The sequence below is a fragment of the Tauraco erythrolophus genome, chromosome 4 (genome assembly GCF_009769465.1).
Source record: "Tauraco erythrolophus isolate bTauEry1 chromosome 4, bTauEry1.pri, whole genome shotgun sequence".
NCBI lineage: Eukaryota > Metazoa > Chordata > Aves > Musophagiformes > Musophagidae > Tauraco > Tauraco erythrolophus.
The window spans coordinates 652,201-671,727 of record NC_141468.1 but is presented as its reverse complement, the minus strand read 5'-3'; the positions used below and the strand labels follow the sequence as shown (position 1 = coordinate 671,727).

The following is a 19,527-nucleotide window of genomic DNA, read 5'->3' as shown; positions in this document are numbered from 1 at the left end:
CAGCCACTGCTGCTGGTGCCTCGCTCCTTGCTTCCAGCGCTAGAGCCCTGGTCTCCCTAAGAGGAGGGAGGGAGGGGTGGAAGGTCCGCACCCCTTCGCTGCTGCGGACACGCTCTGGAATCATGGTGCTATGCACACCAAAGGCTTCAGGAAAGGGGCATCCAGCACAGCCAAGACCTGTGGGCATTCACCTGCCCCTTCGCCAGCAGCGCCCACAACACGGTGGTGTACCAGTCGTACCAGCTACGAAAGCAGGAGGCAGGGTGGGCGCGAAGCGAGGGGCGGCGGGACAGCGAGGACGGGCTCGGCAGGCGGCTGTGCCCAAGCGGGCTTGGGGTCGCTGGCGGAGGGCAGAGGGGCTCAGGGAGCGGTGGGTTCCCTCACCTGTACTTGAGGGGGAACATAAGTGCGAGCAGCGCCCGGCAGGCGTCAGTCAGCCTCTGGTAACTGCTGGAGAGAAACAGGATCTTGTGTTCCGTAAGCGCGGCGCAGAAGAGATAGAGCACGTTGGTGATGCCTGGGGAGAAGGAGAGAAGAGCGCTCAGAAACCAGCGTTCCCGTCTCGCACCCCACCACGGACCACTAATCCTCACCCGGGCTGGATCCCCCTCCCCATCTCCACATTCTGCACAACGTCCAGGAGCTCAACGTCCTCCCAAAGAGTTCCAGGCCCACGCTCCCCCAGGGAAGCCCCTCTTAGAATCATGGAATCACAGAGCCATAGAACGGTTTGCGTTGGAAGGGACCTTGGAGATCATCCAGTTCCAACCCCCCTGCCATGGGCAGGGACACCCTCCACTACACCAGGTTGCTCAAAGCCTCATCTAGCCTGGCCTGGAACACTGCCAGGGATGGGGCAGCCACAGCTTCTCTGGGCAACCTGTACCAGTGCTCTTCTGAGAGACGCTCAGCAGCTCTCCCAAAGTCCTTTAGTTGGAGGCGCGAGGCGAGTGGCAGCACACCGCTGGGCACCCTCCTGCCACCCCGGCTGCTTCCCATGAGATCTGGCCACGCATCTGCGCCCGACCTGCCAGTCTCCTGCCCTCCCGGGAAAGGGAAGGCGAAGTGGGGCCGGGCAGGGCTTGGTCGGAGGTGGCTGCAGCTGGCAGGAAGCCCTGCGCTCCAGAGCCGGGCTCAGGAGCACGGTGGGAAGTGACATGCAGCGATCTCCAGCCCAGGACCCGGCCAGCTGGCTTTGGCACCGGACCCGATGAGAAGGTGGCGTGGGGAGAAGTCTCACCGAGCTGGCGGAAGAGCAGGGCCACGCTGCAGCTGCTGACGGGAAGCGAGTCATTGATGGGTGTCTGGATCACCTGCCTGTCCCCTGCTCCCAGAGAGATCGTCCTCTGCAAGAGAAAACACCCATCACTGGGCGCCCACCCACGCAAGGGGCGAGCGGCAGCGTGGAGGGCGAGCCAGCTGCCTGCTCGAATCCCCCTCCAGGCTGGCAGCAGCCCGAATGCCCCCCGGTGCGCAGGGCCAGGGCGACTGCGCCCTCAACACAACCCTCGCAGCCCGGGCAGCGCGTCCTGGCACGGCACACCACCGCACGGCAGCACGGCCGCTGCGGGAAGAGGATCCTGCAAGAACACACGTGGCGTGCTTGGCTGGGGCCACGGGGAGGAACGAGACCGGCCGAAACAGCCGGCGGGCCCGGCCAGCACGAGCAGCCCCCCGACGGCTGGCACAGGGTGGCAGCAAGCCCCCAGACCCGCGCTGCGACGCAGCACTCGAGGGCTCTCCCGGACCTTGCAGCCAGAGGGGAACAGATTGCCTGTGCCATGCCCAGCCCTGCCACCTCGTCCGGGCAGCGTGAGCCGGCCCTGCCGGCGCCGGGTGTAAGGGCTGGGGACGGACAGACCGGGCACAGTCTCGTTGCTTCTTTCCCAATGCAGTTTTTTTCCCCAGACCTAAGCTCGTTCCCAGTGGCGTGGTTAAGCCTAAACGTGCCCACCCTCTCTCCCAGCTGCAGAGGCCTGGGCAGGAGCACATCACTGGCCCCTTTCTCCTCTTCCTACACCTCTCCAGGGAAACAGCTCCTCTGCAATCGCAGCTTTCGCCACAACCCACCTCCTCGCTCAGCCCCTGGCACCTGCTGGAGCTCACGCCACCGCCACAGCCCAGAAACCTGTCTCCAGACACAGAACCAACACCCCTGACCTGCTCTTTGCCAGCACAATTCCCAGGAGAGCACACCCACGGAGAGGCAAACCGTGCCGAGCCAGTCGGCCGCGGCGCAGGAACGCCACCCCCTTCCCAGGGCCCGGGCACGCGTTCCCTGCGGCACGCCGGCTCCCAGCCGGGTCTCCGCCGCCGTGCCCGCCGCGGCGTGTGCCACCCTCAAAAAGGGTAACAGAGAGGTGGCTGACGGGGAGGCAGACCCAAGGAAAGAAAAGGTGTGCGTACCGCTGCTTCGTCGTCCGCGTCAGGCTGAGATAGAGACAGACAGAGACAGCACGGTCAGTTAGAAACACACGGAGGCAGCGGGACGACAGGGGAGACGGACACAGGCAGAGGCCGACACGGAGCAGGGAGCAGCGCTCTCGGAGAGGGGAGACGCACACGGACCCACAAAGCAAAAGCAACAGCTACGACGGCGGAAAAGAGGGTTTGGACACAGCAGGAGAACAGGCAGAGCACGGGAAGGGAGGTGCCACCAACAAACTGTCCTCCCCGTCGCACACTACTTGTTCCCACAGCACAGATCGATCCTGCGAGAACTGGGAGGTGACAATCGGTGCCAGGAAGCGCTGCCCAGTGAGCCGCAGCAGCCCGAGGAGCGGCCCTGGCCCCGCCAGCCTCCCCACTCCTGTCCCGCCGGGAATGAACCAGACGGGATCGGACAGAGCCGGGCAGATCCCGCAGGAACGCCACTGCTCTCGCCCTCAGCCGGAGCAAACCTGGGACGCTTGGCACAGTCACAGCCCCCCAGGTGTGGGCAGCACCTCGCCTTCTCCTCCGGAGGAGCGGGACGTGAGTGCCGTACAGCCCTCTCCTGCCAACACCGGGCTCACCGCGGGGCCCTCCCAGCACCCGCGTGGCTCTGGAGGACCAGAGGAAGCCCCAAACCGACGTTGGGCTGTGATGGCAGCCCCAGGGCCACCACTTCTGCCCAGCAGAAAGCACTCGCCCAAGCAGCCTGCACAGATACAGCTGAAGGGTTGAAGCCAGCAGCCTCCCCTGGGGGTCAGGGGCCGCAGTGGTGGAAGAAACCTCTGTGTCTCAGCGCCAGGGACCTGTCGTGCTGCCCCAGCCTGGTTTCAAAGGCTCCTCCACTTGGGTGGCAGAACCATAGAATTGGTTAGGTTGGAAGAGACCCTGAAGATCATCAGGTCCAACCGTTAACCCAACACCACCAATTCCACCACTAAACCACATCCCTGAGCACCGATCCTATATGTCTTTCCAGTCTGGGGGTGGGAAAATTAGACGGTGGTTTCTGCTGGGGGAGGTGGAGCTCAGCTGAAAGCAAAGCTGCTGCAGGAGACAAGCGAATGTCCATGGTTACATCCCAGGCGTTAGCATGGCAGAGGAGCTCCAGGGCATTACGCTGCTGTCTCCAAACATTTCCTGCCACAGGGTCCAGCTGGGCTCTCTCCACTTCTGTCACCTCCAAGTCAGCTTCAACCAGCCCTTCCTCACCCATCTGCTGCTCAGGCCTGAGCTCAGCTGGCCTGCCCTGAGCGGGAGCAGGGCTGCTGCAGGAGCACATGGCTCAGGGGGAACAGGAGGGGTATCTCCGGTGGCCTCCGTTCCAGGCGCAAGCGAGGCTGTTGTTCCTGAGCCTTGTCCATCGCAGACGCCGGCCACGCACTGGCACAAGCCAGCGGTGTGAGGAGAGAGCTCCAAGCTGCTCATCTGGCAAACACCAGCCTCGCCTGGCCCGGCTCCCCGCAGCTGACTCGGCCCCGCGCGCACAGATGGCCCGTGACCGCTCGGCTCCGGGGCGGCTCTCCGGCAATCAGACAGGGCTGAGCGGAGGAGCCAGACCTCCGTGGTGCAGGAACGACCAGAGACCATGGCCACTGTTTGCACAGATCGATCCGTGGCTGCGTGAGCCGGCGCTCGAGCCACCCTGTGCTCCCTCCCGGAGCGGGCAAGGAGCCGAGCCCGGGCTGTGCAGTCAGGGCAAGCTGTAGCCAAGCGAAGCAGCAAGAGCTTCTCAGCTCATCGAGCAGCTGAGGTTTGTTGTTTCTGCTCCGAAGCGCTTGGGAAGGCACCGCCTGCACTAGCCAAGCGCTTGCCACAGCCGTGCCCCGTGGCAGCTCCGCAGCTGCTGGTGCACTGAGCCAGGCTCTGCCCACGAGCCAGACCAGCCTTGCTCAGCTCACCCAGCAGAACCAGGACACGGCTGAGCAAAACGTCCCTGCTTCTGTCAGAGCTGCTCGGGAGGCAGAAGCGGGGAGAGGCGAAGCGAGGGAAGGGGCAGGGCACCCACCTGAGCTCCCCCGGTGATGGGGATGGTGCACGTCAGCAGGTTCCCAATGACGTTCTCCAAGGACACGCTCAGCCCGTCCACGTAGATGGTATAGATCAAACCCAGGCTGTTCTGGAGAGGAAAGCACAGCACAGCTGAGCACTGGGGTGGGAAGCAGAGGCGTACGGGCACAGCTGGGGAGCCCCTCCAGTTTGGAGCACTGTCGTGTGGAGGGGCTCCCAGCGCTCATCTCCAGACCAAAACACACCCTGGGACAGTCAACTCATGGGTGCAGCGCTTGAGGTCTTCCCCTCCAGACTCTCACAGCGAGTCCTCATCAGCAGGGACAGGATATTTAGCACGAGCTCAGCTTGTCTCCAGGCAGCAGCACCCCAGATCCCAGCACCGACCCCACCAGAGCTGTCCCCAGACGTGTCCCCCGGGCGAGAGCTCAGCAGGAGCAGCATGGAGGGGGTTCAAAAGCTCCACGGGCAGAGGTGACTGAAAACAGCTGAGCTTCTCCAGCACCCCCAAGCATTCCCGGTCCCTGCAGATTTGCATTGAGTCTCACAAAAACCCCAGGCAGGGATAGGAAGGAGACCCGCTTCTCCGCTGAGGGCTGGCCGGGCTCTGCTCACTGTCTGCCTGCCGGGCACTTTTGGGAAATGCCACCACCTCCAGCACAGAGGGGCTTAGAGGGCACAAGCACAGGGCAGCACTCAACACAGCTATAACACACAGATGAAGAAGGAATTTGAGGAATTTGTCTTCAAGGCACACTCTGGGTGTTGGTTTTTTTTAAAACTCAAACCATCTCCCCATGTCAGTGAGGAAAAGAGAAAACACCAATTCTGGGGCTTTGGAGAGAAACACAGGATCATGGAATGGTTTGGGTTGGAAGGGACCTCAGAGATCATCCAGTTCCAACCCCCCTGCCATGGGCAGGGACACCCTCCACTACACCAGATTGCCCAAAGCCCCATCCAGCCTGGCCTTGAACACTTCCAGGGATGGGGCAGCCACAGCTTCTCTGGGCAACCTGTGCCAGTGCCTCACCACCCTCAATGTAAAGAATTTCTTTCTTATATCTAACCTAAATCTCCCCTCTTTCAGTTTAAATCTGTTGCCCCTTGTCCTGTCACTACACACCCTTGTCCAAAGCCCCTCTCCAGCTTTCCTGTAGCCCCTTTAGGCACTGGAAGTTGCTGGAAGGTCTCCCTGGAGCCTTCTCTTCTCCAGGCTGAACAGCCCCAACTCTCCCAGCCTGTCTCCAGAGCAGAGGTGCTCCAGCCCTCGCATCATCTTCGTGGCCTCCTCTGGCCCCGCTCCAACAGCTCCATGTCCTTCTTGTGTTGGGACCCCAGAGCTGAAGGCAGCACTGCAGGGGGGTCTCAGGAGAGCAGAGCAGAGGGGCAGAATCCCTCCCTCACCCTGCTGCCCACGCTGCTCTGGGTGCAGCCCAGGACACAGCAGGCAGAAGGGGCCAGGCAGGCTACTGCACGCTGGAATAACCGCGGGAAGAGCAAGCTGACGCTCCTGCATGTTGGTGAGCAGTGGCGAGGGCTCCTGGTGTAACGCCGTGTACAGCCTGACCTCGCCCTGAGCACGGGGCAGACTCCGTGCAGCATTCTGCTGACCAACAGGTCCAGGTCTCGGGCTACAGGGATCCCAAATCAGGGGAGAGAAGTCGCCACAAGAACCTGACTGTTGCGCTGGGCAAGTAACAAGCTGCACTTCGGATCCAGCCAGTGAAACCCGTCCGTTGGCCCACGGGCAGGGGCAGGTTTCCACCCGTCGCCCTTCTCCTGGCAGGGACAGGGCGCTGCAAGGGGAGAGGCAAACTCTGCTTCATGGGCACCATGTCCTGCCACGGCCGCTTCGGCTGCCCCGGGCTGGCCAGAGGCACGCGGCACTCGTCCGGCGGAGCGGAGATCCCGCTCCCACAGCTGCCACGCTCAGACACCTTCTGGGGACGTTCCTGGTTTTGTGTCGCAGCTCAGGGGGAAAGGACCCAAAGCCCGGAACGACGGGACTGTAGTGCTCTTGTCGCTCAGCTGCTCCTCGAAAATCACCAAGGTGGCTAAACCAAGCAACCGAGCACCGGAATCAGCCAAACGTGCAACGCCAACATTCCCGGGCCCCTGACCAAACCAGCCAGGGAAGACAAGTGGTCAGGCACACAAGGACCGAAACGAGCCGGGAACTGTTTCAGCACAGTCTCCACGGGAGAAGCTCTGGCAAGAAACGTCTCTTTTGGGACAGGTTATCCAACCCGCCTTCCGCCAGTCATCCCCAGGCACGGCCGGCTTCTGCCCAGCAGAGCGGCAGACGCCGCAGCCCGGAGATCTCGCTCTGCTCTCCCAGGCTTGAGAAAACCACCAGCTCCTGTGTTTTAGGGAACCCCAGCTCCACGGAAGGCCAGCCGTGGTAAACCCCATCCCAGATGGGAGGATGACCATACGATGCAACTGCTTGCAACAAGGGAACCGGGCTGATGATGAAGGCTCGGTTCCGTTCGAATGCTCCCTTCTGTCTCGGTCCTACCGCTCCCGCTTGCTGGAAAGGAGACGCTGCTTTAACACCACCCACCAGCCGAGACGGGCTGGACTGGGGCACGGACAGCTTTCCCAATAAAATATCTAAGCACACAGACTTCTCACTGCGAGGGTGGCTGAACGCTGGCACAGGTTGCCCAGAGAAGCTGCACAGTCTCCATCCTCGGAGATATTCACAACTCAACTGGACAATACCCTGGACAACCTGCTCTGGACCAGAGACCTCCAGAGGTGCCTCCAGCCCCAGCTACGCGGTTTGGGGCTGTGAGTCTGCGATGGCCGAAGTTTCTGCTGCTGGAAGCGGCTCCAGGCCAGAGAACGGAGCGATATTTTTTCCCCCTGTCAGCTATGAATGCCTCGAGCACTGACGGCCCCGAGGGAACACCGTGTGCTCCCATTCACGGAGCGGGCTGTGAACAGGAGGTTCAAGAACAGGGCAGAGCCCAGCGGCGATATCCTGGCAGCAGGAGGGGGAAAAGGAAGGACAAAGCCCGGCCTGATGGAAAACGCTGCCCTCCTACGAGCCCAGCACCTGGGCAGCCCACCCTAAACGCCGGATGGATTCCTCCTTCCGCCTATGGCAGCAGCCGGCCTGCCCGGCCCAGAGGAGGCTGCCCACACCCCGCGGGCCCCCGCCGCGGAGCTGCGGACACGGTACGCAGGCAGGCGGGTGGTGAACACGGCGGCCCACAGCCCGTGCCCTCCCGAACCTGGCACAGCCACACAACGCAGCACGTTGGAAGAAAGCAGAGATGGCAAAGATAACCGCTCCGGCAGGAACGGGCTGTTCTGGGACAGCTTCTCTATTAACAAAAGTGGGTCAAGGCCACCAGCTGCCCGGCGCGGCCGAGCCCTCGCTTCGCTGCTCCGCAGCCAGCCGTGCCGTTCGGGTTCAGCGTGCAGCCGCTGGCCCGGCTCGGGCAGCCGGACCGGGATGCAAGGAGCAGGCTGGGGCCAGGCGACTCTCCCACGGGGTGCTGTGCCAGGGTGCTGCTACGGCTCCTGCTCCTGGCAGGGACTCCGTGGCTGCTCCCAGAGCCAGAAAGTCTTCCCTAACGCTGCTCTCCTCTCCCCCGCCTCAGCCGCAGAGCGTGTGGGACTTACCCTGAACACCTCCGCATGGTCCAGCCGCGACACCAGCACCAAGCTTTTGGGAGCGAAGAGCTGCGCAGGTTGAACGGGAGACGACGGCTCCTCTTCCTCCTCCTCGCCCTCGCCATTCCTGGGGTGGCTCTGAGGCTACGGAGACACACATCAGCCAAGTGCTGGCATTAGAAAAAGGATGCTCTTCCCTCTCCCAAGCCTCTGACGCCAGGGCCTGTGTTCCTCCGACACAGGGAATGCAGGAACCGCTGGCCAAAGCCGAGGGGAGCCGGATGCTTCCCTGCCAGCGCTGCCGACCACCTTCCCAACCCGCCCCTGGCCGCCCGCCGTACCTGCACGCTCTCGACGGGCTCCCAGAAGGTGAAGCAGGCGCAGTAATGCCGCTCCGAGTTGATGTCGGTCAGCACGGCCACGAAGAAGGTGGGGGGGTTCCTCTCCGTGAAGAGCTGCCAGCCGCTGGGCTGGCAGAACTGCAAGAGAGGGCCGGGGACAGCGGTCAGCGGGGTTGTCCTGCCCGCGTCGCTGCCCCTCGCGCCCCGGCACCGCTCCAGCAGTGGGAGCCCGGAGCTTCGGTGGGCTGGATGATGTGAGAGCAGCACACCAGGTACCAACAGCAGCAGGTCCAGCTCCCGGGGACAGGGAGCTCGGTGTGGCTCCATCACCTATGGAGTACATACGGGAACGGCTGTGCTGCCCTCCCTGGCATGTGCTGCACCCGCTGCAGCCGGCACGGTGTGGGAGAGGGGAGGGCACTGGCCAGAGCCTCCCGTTCCCTCTGTCGGGGAGAACTGGGCAGGCGCCTTCCATCCCTCTCCGCAGGGACAGCCGGAGCCGCTTGGAGAAACCCAAGCTGGGAGGAAGGGTGATGGGACACCCGGACCGAGCTACACCCTGCACCCTGCAAGCTGCCGGCACTCGCCCAGCACAGGAGATGGGCTGCACCGTGCCAGGTGGCTACCAGCAGCCTGCATCGAGCCAGCGAGGCTGCCGGGTGGCTGCACTTGGGCACTGCACGAACTCCAGGAAGGAAAAGTGACCTGGAGGCTGCCGGGCTGGGGTGAGCTCCCCACAGAGCAGGGTGCCAGGGCTGGGGTGAGCTCCCGGCAGAGCAGGGTGCCAGGGCTGGAGTGAGCTCTTTGGCAGTGAGCACACTAAGCTGAGTGGTGTGGTGGACACATTGAAGGGAAGGGATGCCATCCAGAGGGACCTGGACAAGCTCAAGAGGTGGACCTGTGTGAACCTCATGAAGTTCAACAAGGCCAAGTGCAAGGTCCTGCACATGGGTCGGGGCAATCCCATGCACAAATACAGGCTGGGAGGAGAATGGATGGAGAGCAGCCCTGAGGAGAAGGACTTGGCAGTGCTGGTGGATGAAAAGCTCAACATGAGCCGGCACCGTGCGCTGGCAGCCCAGAGAGCCACCCGTGCCCTGGGCTGCATCCAGAGCAGCGTGGGCGGCAGGGCAAGGGAGGAGATTCTGCCCCTCTGCTCTGCTCTCCTGAGACCCCTCCTGGAATACTGTGTTCAGCTCTGGGGTCCCAACACAAGAAGGACATGGAGCTGTTGGAGCGGGGCCAGAGTAGGCCACGAAGATGATCCAAGGGCTGGAGCACCTCTGCCATGGAGACAGGCTGAGAGAGTTGGGGCTGTTCAGCCTGGAGAAGAGAAGGCTCTGGGGAGACCTTCCAGCACCTTCCAGTACCTGAAGGGGCTACAGGAAAGCTGGAGAGGGCCTTTGGACAAGGGTGTGTAGTGACAGAACAAGGGGCAATGGCTTTAAACTGGAAGAGGGGAGATTTCCATGGGATCTAAGGAAGAAATTCTTCCCTCTGAGGGTGGTGAGCACTGGCACAGGTTGCCCAGAGAAGCTGTGGCTGCCCCATCCCTGGCAGTGTTCCAGGCCAGGTTGGATGGGGCTTTGGGCAACCTGGTGTAGTGGAGGGTGTCCCTGCCCATGGCAGGGGAGATGGAACTGGATGATCTTGAAGGTTCCTTCCAACCCAAACCATTCTGGGATTCTGTGATTGATTTATAAAAATCCCAGAGGAGGGCAGAGCCGTGGAGCTGTGCAGACACTGCCTGGAGCAGCTTTAGCAGCAAATCCAACCTCTCACGACAAGACATGTGTCTGTCCAGCAATCCCTGTTTTCCACGGATCAGCACTGCTTTTCCACCTTTTCTTCCTCCACCAGTCCCATCACAGCCCACGGCGCAGCATGGCAGCAGCTCTCCTCCCTCCCCAGCGTCGCCGAAACAGCCGCTGGCTGCGCAGGCTCCGCCATCAGCTGCCAACCTCAGGTCCCTCCATGCCAGGGGTGGAGAAGAGATCTGTTGGTCCGGATGGACACGGCAGACGAGGCTCCGCTCAGCCACCGGCACCTCACGTACGTAAAGCAACAAAGGAAGGATTTCTGGGAGCAGCAGAGCGTGTTTCCATCCCCTGGAAGTGGAGACCGCTGCCCCACTGAGCCCCCCGGCCAGGGTCGGGACACGGTGTTCTCCTACAGGCACCTCTGCCCACATGGTGCCAGCAGCCAGGGAGCAAACCTCCTACGAACCCATGCTCGGCTCCACCGAACGAGGAGACTGAAGCCGCAAGCACACAGGCACCTTCCTGCTGGTTGGAAAACGAACGGATTTCACTGTTTTATCTCAGAGAGCAGCAGAAACCCCAACGCTCCCTGGTGCTGGCCGGCGCTGGCTCGGGTGCCAGTGCGTGCCAGCAGAGCCAAAACACGTCTGGGGGCTTGGATGCACCCCGCAGGCACGCCGCCGCGGTCGGCAGCGCGCAACATCCGTCCACGAGCGGCCTTAAGACCCGGGAAGCACCGCGCTACGTTCGCAGAGCTGTGGGATTGTGGCACAGAAGGACGCACGGACCGGCGCCGTGAGCGGGATCTGAAGGGGGGAGAGAGGAGGAATGGCACCGACCCTCGCCGGAGCAGAAGGAACCGGCGTGCGCGGCACGCCACAGCGCACGCTCACAGCCTCCGGTTCCAGCGGGAGCCTCCGTTCCCCCCGCCGCCGGCACCGCAACCGGCAGCTCTCGGAGGCGAGAGCTGCGACCCGCAGCCCGGCGCGGGGCTCCCCGCCGCGGTTTCACCCGCGGTAACAGCCCCGGTGCTCCCGGCTGCCCCAGGGCCTGGAGATCCGCTGCCCCCGGCAGCAGGCTGGCGAGGGTGGCCAGTGCGACCCAGTGCGGGTCCGGTGCTGCCGGAGGGCACGGCTCTGGCCTGGCAGGGGGGATGCTGCAACAGAGGAGAGACATTCACATCCTGTGTCTCTCTCCAGAGGAACTTCCATCCACTAAAATGAGGTATTTTTGTTTGGAAATGCTGTCTGACGGCACGCACGGGCAGAAGTTACAAATTCCTGCTCCCTACGCGCCCAGAAAACCTTCTCCCCCAAAAAGCCGTTGAAAAGGAACGCGGCAGCGGCTGCGGCGCAAGGTACCACCCGAACCCCCCGGGGCGGGCTCCATCTGGCTTTGGAAGCTGCCCAGTTTCAGCCCTCCGTGCCTCACCCAGGACACCTCCCGACAGCTGTGGGAAGCCTCGGAGCCACCTCTGGCTCCCAACAGGACGGGGCTCCAATTGTTTAAATTCCAGGGATTTTTTGGCTGGACAGTTTGACCCTTGGGAAAAAAAAGCAGCTTTCCTCTTTCTCGGGACAGTTCCCAAGTCCCCTGCAGGCAACCAGGAAACACTAACCAGAAAAACAATCTGGTTTTGCCTCCAAGTAGCACGTAAAAGTCCGAAACTGCGCTGGAGTTACGGTGAGCATGAGATAGGCAGAGGCACCGGGCACCGCCGCCCGTCCCGCTCACCAGCCACGCTTGTCGCGGGCACGTGGCACGACTTGGCCGCTGACGCCGGGATGGAGCCGAGGGACAAGGACAGGGATCAGGGACGTGTCCAGGTCTGATGGGAGAGCTTCGGAGGGCACACGACACGGGGTGTCCCCGTCAACCTCCAACAGCCACAGCTCACGTGGAAGTTCTCCAGCACCAGGGCACACAACGAGGGAGATGACCGCCAGCTCTGGACAAAGCCACGAAACGTGGGAAGCAGCCGAGAGTGGAACTGAGTCCGGACGGGTGAGCAGGGGTGGCCGCAGACCCACTGCTCCAAAAACGAGCGTTCCATAGCAGAGGGAGCTCGCCCAGGCCATGAAACTGGGCACTGGCGGGTCACCAGCCCCCTCAGCTGCCCAGAACCCTGCACGGGGCAGCGCAAGGCAGAGTTCCCAAAGCCCAGTGCCCAGAACGGCCCTGACACATCCACTCTGAGGAATCATAGAATCATCAAATGCTTTGGATTGGGAGAGACCTTCAAGATCATCCAGTTCCAGCCCCCCTGCCATGGGCAGGGACACCCTCCACTACACCAGGTTGCCCAAAGCCCCATCCAACCTGGCCTGGAACACTGCCAGGGATGGGGCAGCCACAGCTTCTCTGGGCAACCTGTCCCAGTGCCAGCGGGAGACCAGCTCCCTAGGCCAAGGCCATCCTTGGTTGGACTTGATGATCTTCACAGGTCCTTTCCAACTTGAGATATTCCATGATCCTATTCTATGATTCACGGAAGCCCTGGGGAAGCACAGGGACCTGGAACACCCTTTGCTATAGCAGGGACTCACAAGTCCCTTGGCCAAAACGTCCCTCACCACGGATGCACAAATGCCCTTTGGCGAGTCTGCTGGGGGGTGACCCAGGCCGGGCCCGCTGGCACAGGGAGGTGCAATCCCTCTGCGCACACCAACGGAAGCGGAATGAGTTGAACGCTCCCGGGAAGAACGGGGGCTCTTGGCTGACCGGCGCCCCCGCACCGACCATCACACACCAGCCTCGCCGGCGCCGGTGCCAACACCTCCCAGCGGTGCTCACGAGGCCTCGAGGAGCGGGATGAGGAGGGTCCCCGTGCCACCAGGCTGGCACAGTGGCGAAGGAATCTCTAATGTGTCACCTGTCTCCGCGTTTTGCACTCGGCTGTACTCCAGCTGGAAACAGGGAAGAACCGCGGTGGGGACACGGAGAGCAGCTCAGGAGAGGGCTCAGTTTGGGGGAGACAAGGGGTCTGGTCAAGCACCAGCTGCTCTCCTTCAGAGCTCCTCAGCAGCAGGGAAGGGTTTGAGGAGAACCTCAGCTCAAATTTAGCAACCGAGGAGAACAACCCTCTCCTCCTCGATGAGCTGAGCGCCGGTTTGTGCCACGCTTGGCCAGGCAGTGCCAAAGCAGACGGGTGTGTCCCTTGATGGGTATGACCCGGCAACCATCGCAACCTCAGAGGGCTCCCAGCAGCAGGCGAATGTGTCCGGAGGGCTGGGAAGGGATCCAGGGCCCAGCAACCTTCCTGGTGGGGCAGGTGCAAACAGCACACCCGGGCTGCCGGAGGGCGAGCGGCCGCCGCCGCCGCTGGTTTGGGGGAGGCCTGACAACGGCGGAGCCCCGCTACTCGTGACGGGGCTATTTATACTGACGCTGCATCCGTGCGGCTCCTCCAGGAAGCGTTCCAGGATCCCGAGCAGCTGATCCCGGAGGAGGAGGGGAAGCAAAGCAGCCAGGATCGGAGCCAGCCCCAGGCAGGGCAGGCAGCAGCGACCGCCTCGGGACGGCTCTGCTGCGGCCCCGCTGGGAGGCTGCACGCTGGATCCCGCAGTTTTCCGGAGCTGGAGCTGCATCGGGGGGGCAGGTGGGAACCCCTCTCTGGTGGGGTCTACCCTGCAAGACGTATGCAGGCAGTGCCCTGGTGTCACCTGCCCCGCACGCCGGTCATGCTTTCCCGGATTCCCAGTCCCGGTCCCGAGGGATGGAACACTCACCAGCTCGATGCCCTGGGGAAAGGGGTTGTCCTCCCAGTCCTTCTCCGGGAACCGCTGGAGTATCTGTCCCTGTCCATCCCCACTCCCTGCAGAGACAAGAGGGGGGTTAGAGGGCAGGAAGCAGGTACCCGACGGGCGTTTCGGCCTCCAGGCTGGAAGCACCGCCGGGACGCCCTGGCACGGTGTCAGCCCTCCACAGACGCGGGCAGCACGGCGGTGACCCCGGCCCCTTCCGCAAACACAGCTGTACGGCAGCGCTGCCCCGCTGACGGGAAAAGCAGCGATTTTACCAGTCATGAGCAAACAGCTCACCAGTTCCTTATCTACGGGCACGGAACCGGTGCGCGGCGGATCCCCGGTCAAGTTTACGTTTCCTTCCTGGCGTTGCCACCGCAAGATGGTACACACGGATTTCGAACCGTGACTCCCTGCTCGTTATCTACGACTTGGCCCTTGACGTTTTCCCCAAACAAGGGCATCGCGCTGCGCAGTTTTACTTTCGGGTTCCCCTGGAGCTGCTGTTTTCTCCGGGGTGCTCCAGCGCCTGCCACGCTGCCGGCGGGAGCACTCCTGCCCACGCCTGCCCTCCCGCCCAAACTAAAAACCAAACCAGTTCTTCACCCAGACCATGCCCTGATCTAGCTGGGCACGCCAGCACGAAGCGGGCGCACCGGGGAGCGCGCCAGCTCTTCTGGTAGCAGCCGGCTCTCGGGACAGCCCGAAGCAACAGCTAAACCACCCCTGAAACTCGGGCAGCTCCTGCCACGTCCGCAGAGCCCGTGAGGCTGCGGATGTGCTTCCACACTGGCCGCGTCCCTTCAGCGACCGAGCTGCTCCCGGTAAAACCCTGCTCCGCTGGATCAAGCTGGAGTGTGGGAGCTGGGAATGCTGAGAAGGGTTTTGCTCCTACCACAGAAGAGGCGCAGCCACGACGGCCGGCAGCCCCGGCAAAGCGGGACCGACTCAGTCCCCTGCGGCGCTGCCGAGGGATTACCGCGTCCGCCGCATCGTGCCGGGGGGCGACGGCCTCTCTTCTCCCTTACAGCAACGCCTGACGTCTTCAGCAGCGCGAGCACCGCCGGCCTCTCGCTGGCACAGCCGGATTGTGGCCCCGGAACCGCTGACGGGGCCAGGTAACGGAGGAGCCTCCCAGAAGGCACGCACCACCGACGGACTATTTTCGGCCCCCAGCCCTGTTTCCACCGCCCCGCTCGCCGCCAGCCAGCCCACAGCTGGATTTAGCATCGGAAAAGATGCCACTTATAGTCCGAGGGACTAAAACGGAAAGGTCGGTGCCAAGTGGCAGAGAAAATAGCACCAAGCGTCAGGTCAACCAGACCTGCCGCCGCGCTCAGACGCCGCCTCCCGCCCCGGCCCGGCCCGGTCCCGTGTGCCGCTGGCAGCGCCCGCCGCTGCGAGGTGCTCTCAAACACGAGCGCTGCCACGAGCGCCGCTGTGCGGTCTGCGCGCCGGGCACGTCCCGATTTCAGCCACTGTCGCTAACGAGCGGCCTGACTAACGAACTCAGCTGTTCCTTGGGCAGCCTGACCCTCGCCTTCCCTCTTCCCACCATTCCACACGCGCCGCATCCGAGCCGCTCGCCGGCCGTATCGGGCTGTCCGATCGGAGGGGAGCCGGGACCAGCCCCGGCGGCTCTCCCGCTGTGCCCGGCCGAGCTGCCTGGGAACGCACGTGTGCCCGCCAACGCCAGCCTTCGCGCAGCTGCTTCGCTCCGCGTCTTCCTTCCTGCCTCCTCCTGCCGCCGCGCCGCGGAAGGGCCGGCACGGCTGGAGGTGACACCTGGCCACGGCTCCCGGGGCAGCCTATCACGGTCTGAATCGGCGTTCCGCTATATTTGGAGGTTTATGGGATGTTATCGTAATACAGGAAATTCTAAATAAGCCAGAAGTTAAACACTCGGCTGACACAACACAACCAGATGACCTTAACTCCGGGGCAGCCCGCGGCGGTGAGCGCCGGCACGCCGGGGACGCTCTCCGGGAACGGCCGGTTCTGGGCCCGGCGGGGTCACGGCCAAGCCAGCGGCTCCCATCGCTTCGCTCGCTCTCGGCGTCTCTTAAGTGACGTGCAAGAGGAGCTCGGAGCGAACGTCCTGGAGAACCACTGAGCCAGGACTCCATCTGCCGGGACCCCAAGCTACGGTTCCAGAGCGTTTCCAGTCCCCCGCACAGAGGAGTCCACCTTCCCTGGAAAACTCACCCAGCACCTGCCCACCAGCTCACGGCAGAACAGCAGCAGGGTTGTGATGATGCACGGCCAGCTCCGCGGCAGCCAAAGTCCCGGCCGCCCAGTGCAGGCGATGCCAGCCTGTGCCGCGGCAGCCGGGCTCCTGCTCCAGGGAAGCCGCAGGGTCTGGCCAACGCGAAACTCAACGATGAATCATAGAATCATAGAATGGTTTGGGTTGGAAGGGACCTTAAAGATCATCTAGTTCCAAACCCCCTGCCATGGGCAGGGACACCCTCCACTACACCAGGTTGCTCAAAGCCTCATCCAACCTGGCCTTGAAGCAGCTTCTCCAGCTGCTTCAGGAGCTGGATCTTGGCTGTGGAGCCCGCTGCCACGATGGAGCGAGGAGAGCTGCAGGAGAAGTGAGTTTTCACGTGTTTTTTGGGCAAAGGATCTTGTTTGGAACAAGTCCTTTTCCACCACCCACACCTGGAGCCCTCTGCTCTCCAGTTACTGAAGCACAGGAGGGTGTTTCACCAAACAGCACAGTGCAACCAGAACAGCCAGTTGCAGGAAATCCATCGTCCTGCAGGTACAGACACGACTCCTGCACCCCTGAACCTCGAAAATTCAGTGCGATACGGTACAGGGGAGCACGAAGCTTGGAAGTCCTCAACTCATGAGCAAGAGGGGCTCCAGCCTTCCTTCAGCCCCGGCTTCCAGTACAGAGGCTGGGGGCCATGCAGCCCTGCCAGGAGAGCAGGGGGGATCACTTCAAACCTGGAAATGTTTTGGCAGCTCAGCCCAGGTGCAGGGAGATGGACCTCAACTCCGGTGGCATTAGCAGAGGCTTCCAAGAGCTGCTCAGAACCTCGAAGCGGAAATTACTTACGGAGTCCACCTGTTTTAGAGCATCACCGAGCACTTTGTGCGACGAAGCACCGACCACAGTTACGGAGATGGCTTCCTGCAGACCAGCAGTAACCCACCGGGCACGATGCCACCGAACGCAGCCTGCCAGGGGACCTGAAGCTGCTGCCGAGAGCACTCACTGAGACGGACCCGAACCCTTCCGACGCAAAGCGGGCTCCAGACCATGGAGCGGGTCACTAATGGTGCTCTTGGAACGAGGAACGATCCCCACAACCCTGGCAGGGCTGCAAGCGGTACCAAACCGTTTGGAGGTACCAAACAGCTGAGCAACCGTCCCGCAAGAGGCAGGAGCTGTTGCATCAACCGACGCCACGGTCTGAGTAACCGGCCAGCACATCCCGGGCAACGCGCTGCTCTGCCCGCAAAGCCAGGTGGTGGCTCCGGGCACGGGGGTGCAGGAGCACCAGTTAGAAACGGGGCATTGCACGGAGCCTGGATGGAAACAAGCCCTGTCCTTCGAGAGCTCTTGTGCAAGAGGTTCTCACCCAAAGCGCGCAGGCCGTGCCCGCTACGAACCAGCACCTGACTGCCCGGGACGGCTGGAATTAAAAAACAAAACTGTGACAGTCAGCTGATGCGACAAACTGTCGGAGCGGGGCCAGAGGAGGCCACGGAGATGATGGGAGGGCTGGAGCACCTCTGCTCTGGAGACAGGCTGGGAGAGTTGGGGCTGTTCAGCCTGGAGAAGAGAAGGCTCCAGGGAGACCTTCCAGCAGCCTTCCAGTGCCTGAAGGGGCTACAGGAAAGCTGGAGAGGGGCTTTGGACAAGGGCGTGGAGTGACAGGACACGGGGCAATGGCTTTAAACTGAAAGAGGGGAGATTTCGATGTGATCTAAGGAAGAAATTCTTCACTCTGAGGGTGGGGAGGCACTGGCACAGGTTGCGCAGAGAAGCTGTGGCTGCCCCATCCCTGGAAGTGTTCAAGCCAGGTTGGATGAGGCTTTGGGCAACCTGGTGTAGTGAAGGGTGTCCCTGCCCATGGCAGGGGGGTTGGAACTGGATGATCTCTGAGGTCCCTTCCAACCCAAACCATTCCATGATTCTATGGAATGCTGCAGTCCAACGTCCAAACACACGGCAGCATGTGCCAATGGCACAGGAGCTGCAGGCAGCCGCCACGTCCCACAGCCCGACCCAAAGATTATCAAACGACACACGACAAGCTACTCTAGTTCTTCCAGTCATCACGAAGAGTTATGTCCCCCTTCCCCATATCTGCGCTTTCTCTTCCTCCATCAGATGGAATACACTTTATAGGAAAAAATAATTTAACAGCTTAAAAAAGGGGAAAAAGCCCGCAGGATTTCATAGAATCACAGATTGTTTAGGCCAGAAAAGACCTTTAAGGTCATCAAGTCCAACCGTGAACCCAGCACTGCCCAGTCCCCACTACGCCCTGTCCCTCAGCACCACATCTGCACGGCTTTTAAATCCCTCCAGGGATGGTGACTCAACCCCTTCCCTGGGCAGCCTGTTCCAACGCCCGACAACCCTTCTGGGGAAGAATTTTTTCCTAATATCCAATCTAAACCTCCCCTGGCACAACCTGAGGCCGTTTCCTCTCATCCTGTCACTTGTTACTGGGAGAAGAGCCTGACCCCCCTCGCCACAACCTCCTCCCAGGCAGCTGCAGAGCGATGAGGTCTCCCCTGAGCCCCCTTCTCTCCAGGCTGAACTCCCCCAGTTCCCCCAGCCGCTCCCCATCACACGTGTGCTCCAGACCCTTCACCAGCTCCACTGCCCTTCTCTGGACACGCTCCAGCACCTCCATGTCCTTCTTGTCGCGAGGGGCCCAAACCTGAACGCAGGATTCCAGGTGTGACCTCACCAGTGCCGAGTACGGGGGAACGATCCTGTCCCCAGTCCTGCTGGCCACACTATTGCTGATACAGGCCAGGATGCTGTTGGCCTTCTTGGCCACCTGGGCACACTGCTGGCTCATACTCAGCTGGCTGCTGACCAGCACCCCAGGTCCTCTTCCCCGGGCTCGGACTGTGACCTGCAGCTCTCCCAAGCGGAGATGAACAGGAGCCAAGCCACAGTCACCACAGCTGCTGGGGGACATCTCGGTGGGATCCTGCCCCAGCGGGAGGAGACCCATCCTCACGGGGAGGGACAGCTGCCCGTGGCCCAGCGGCTCCCACTGAGCCCTCGGAGCTGCACGGTTCTCCTCTCCAGCACGCCAACCAGGAAATAGGGTTTATTTTTCACCCTAACATCCGCTCCTGCCGTTTCGCTTTCAGATACAACCGTGGCAGGTCAAGTCATCACCAGCTCTGATCTCCCGGCTCTGCCCGCCATGCCTCACCCCAAACGAGCAGTTCCAGCGGCAGGTTCCGGACAAAACCCCTTCTCCTCCTTCCTTCCATTCTCAGAGAGAAGCACTTTTGAGATCTTCCCTAGTTCTAAGATCTTCCCTAGCTGCAAGATCTTCCCACCTGGGCTTCTGTGTTCATCCCACCAGCCTCAAAGTTCCCTACGGGAAGACTTATCACGCTGAGCTGGTG

General features: G+C 62.1%; 1 protein-coding gene across 3 annotated transcripts in view; it reads right to left on the bottom strand.

The window, feature by feature from the left end:
• The window catches only part of SBF1 (SET binding factor 1), an 82,522-nt gene that overhangs the window by 24,561 nt on the left and 38,434 nt on the right, over window positions 1-19,527 (bottom strand). For 2 of the 3 annotated variants that reach the window (XM_086611153.1, XM_086611154.1), the window contains exons 2-8: window positions 13,897-13,982; window positions 8,409-8,546; window positions 8,077-8,211; window positions 4,439-4,549; window positions 2,407-2,430; window positions 1,241-1,346; window positions 385-517 (exon numbers count right to left, since the gene is read on the bottom strand). In XM_086611153.1, the coding sequence (XP_086467279.1) occupies window positions 385-517; window positions 1,241-1,346; window positions 2,407-2,430; window positions 4,439-4,549; window positions 8,077-8,211; window positions 8,409-8,546; window positions 13,897-13,982 (733 nt within the window). The remainder of the gene's footprint in view (window positions 1-384; window positions 518-1,240; window positions 1,347-2,406; window positions 2,431-4,438; window positions 4,550-8,076; window positions 8,212-8,408; window positions 8,547-13,896; window positions 13,983-19,527) is intronic. The other variant, XM_086611152.1, reaches the window with a different exon arrangement.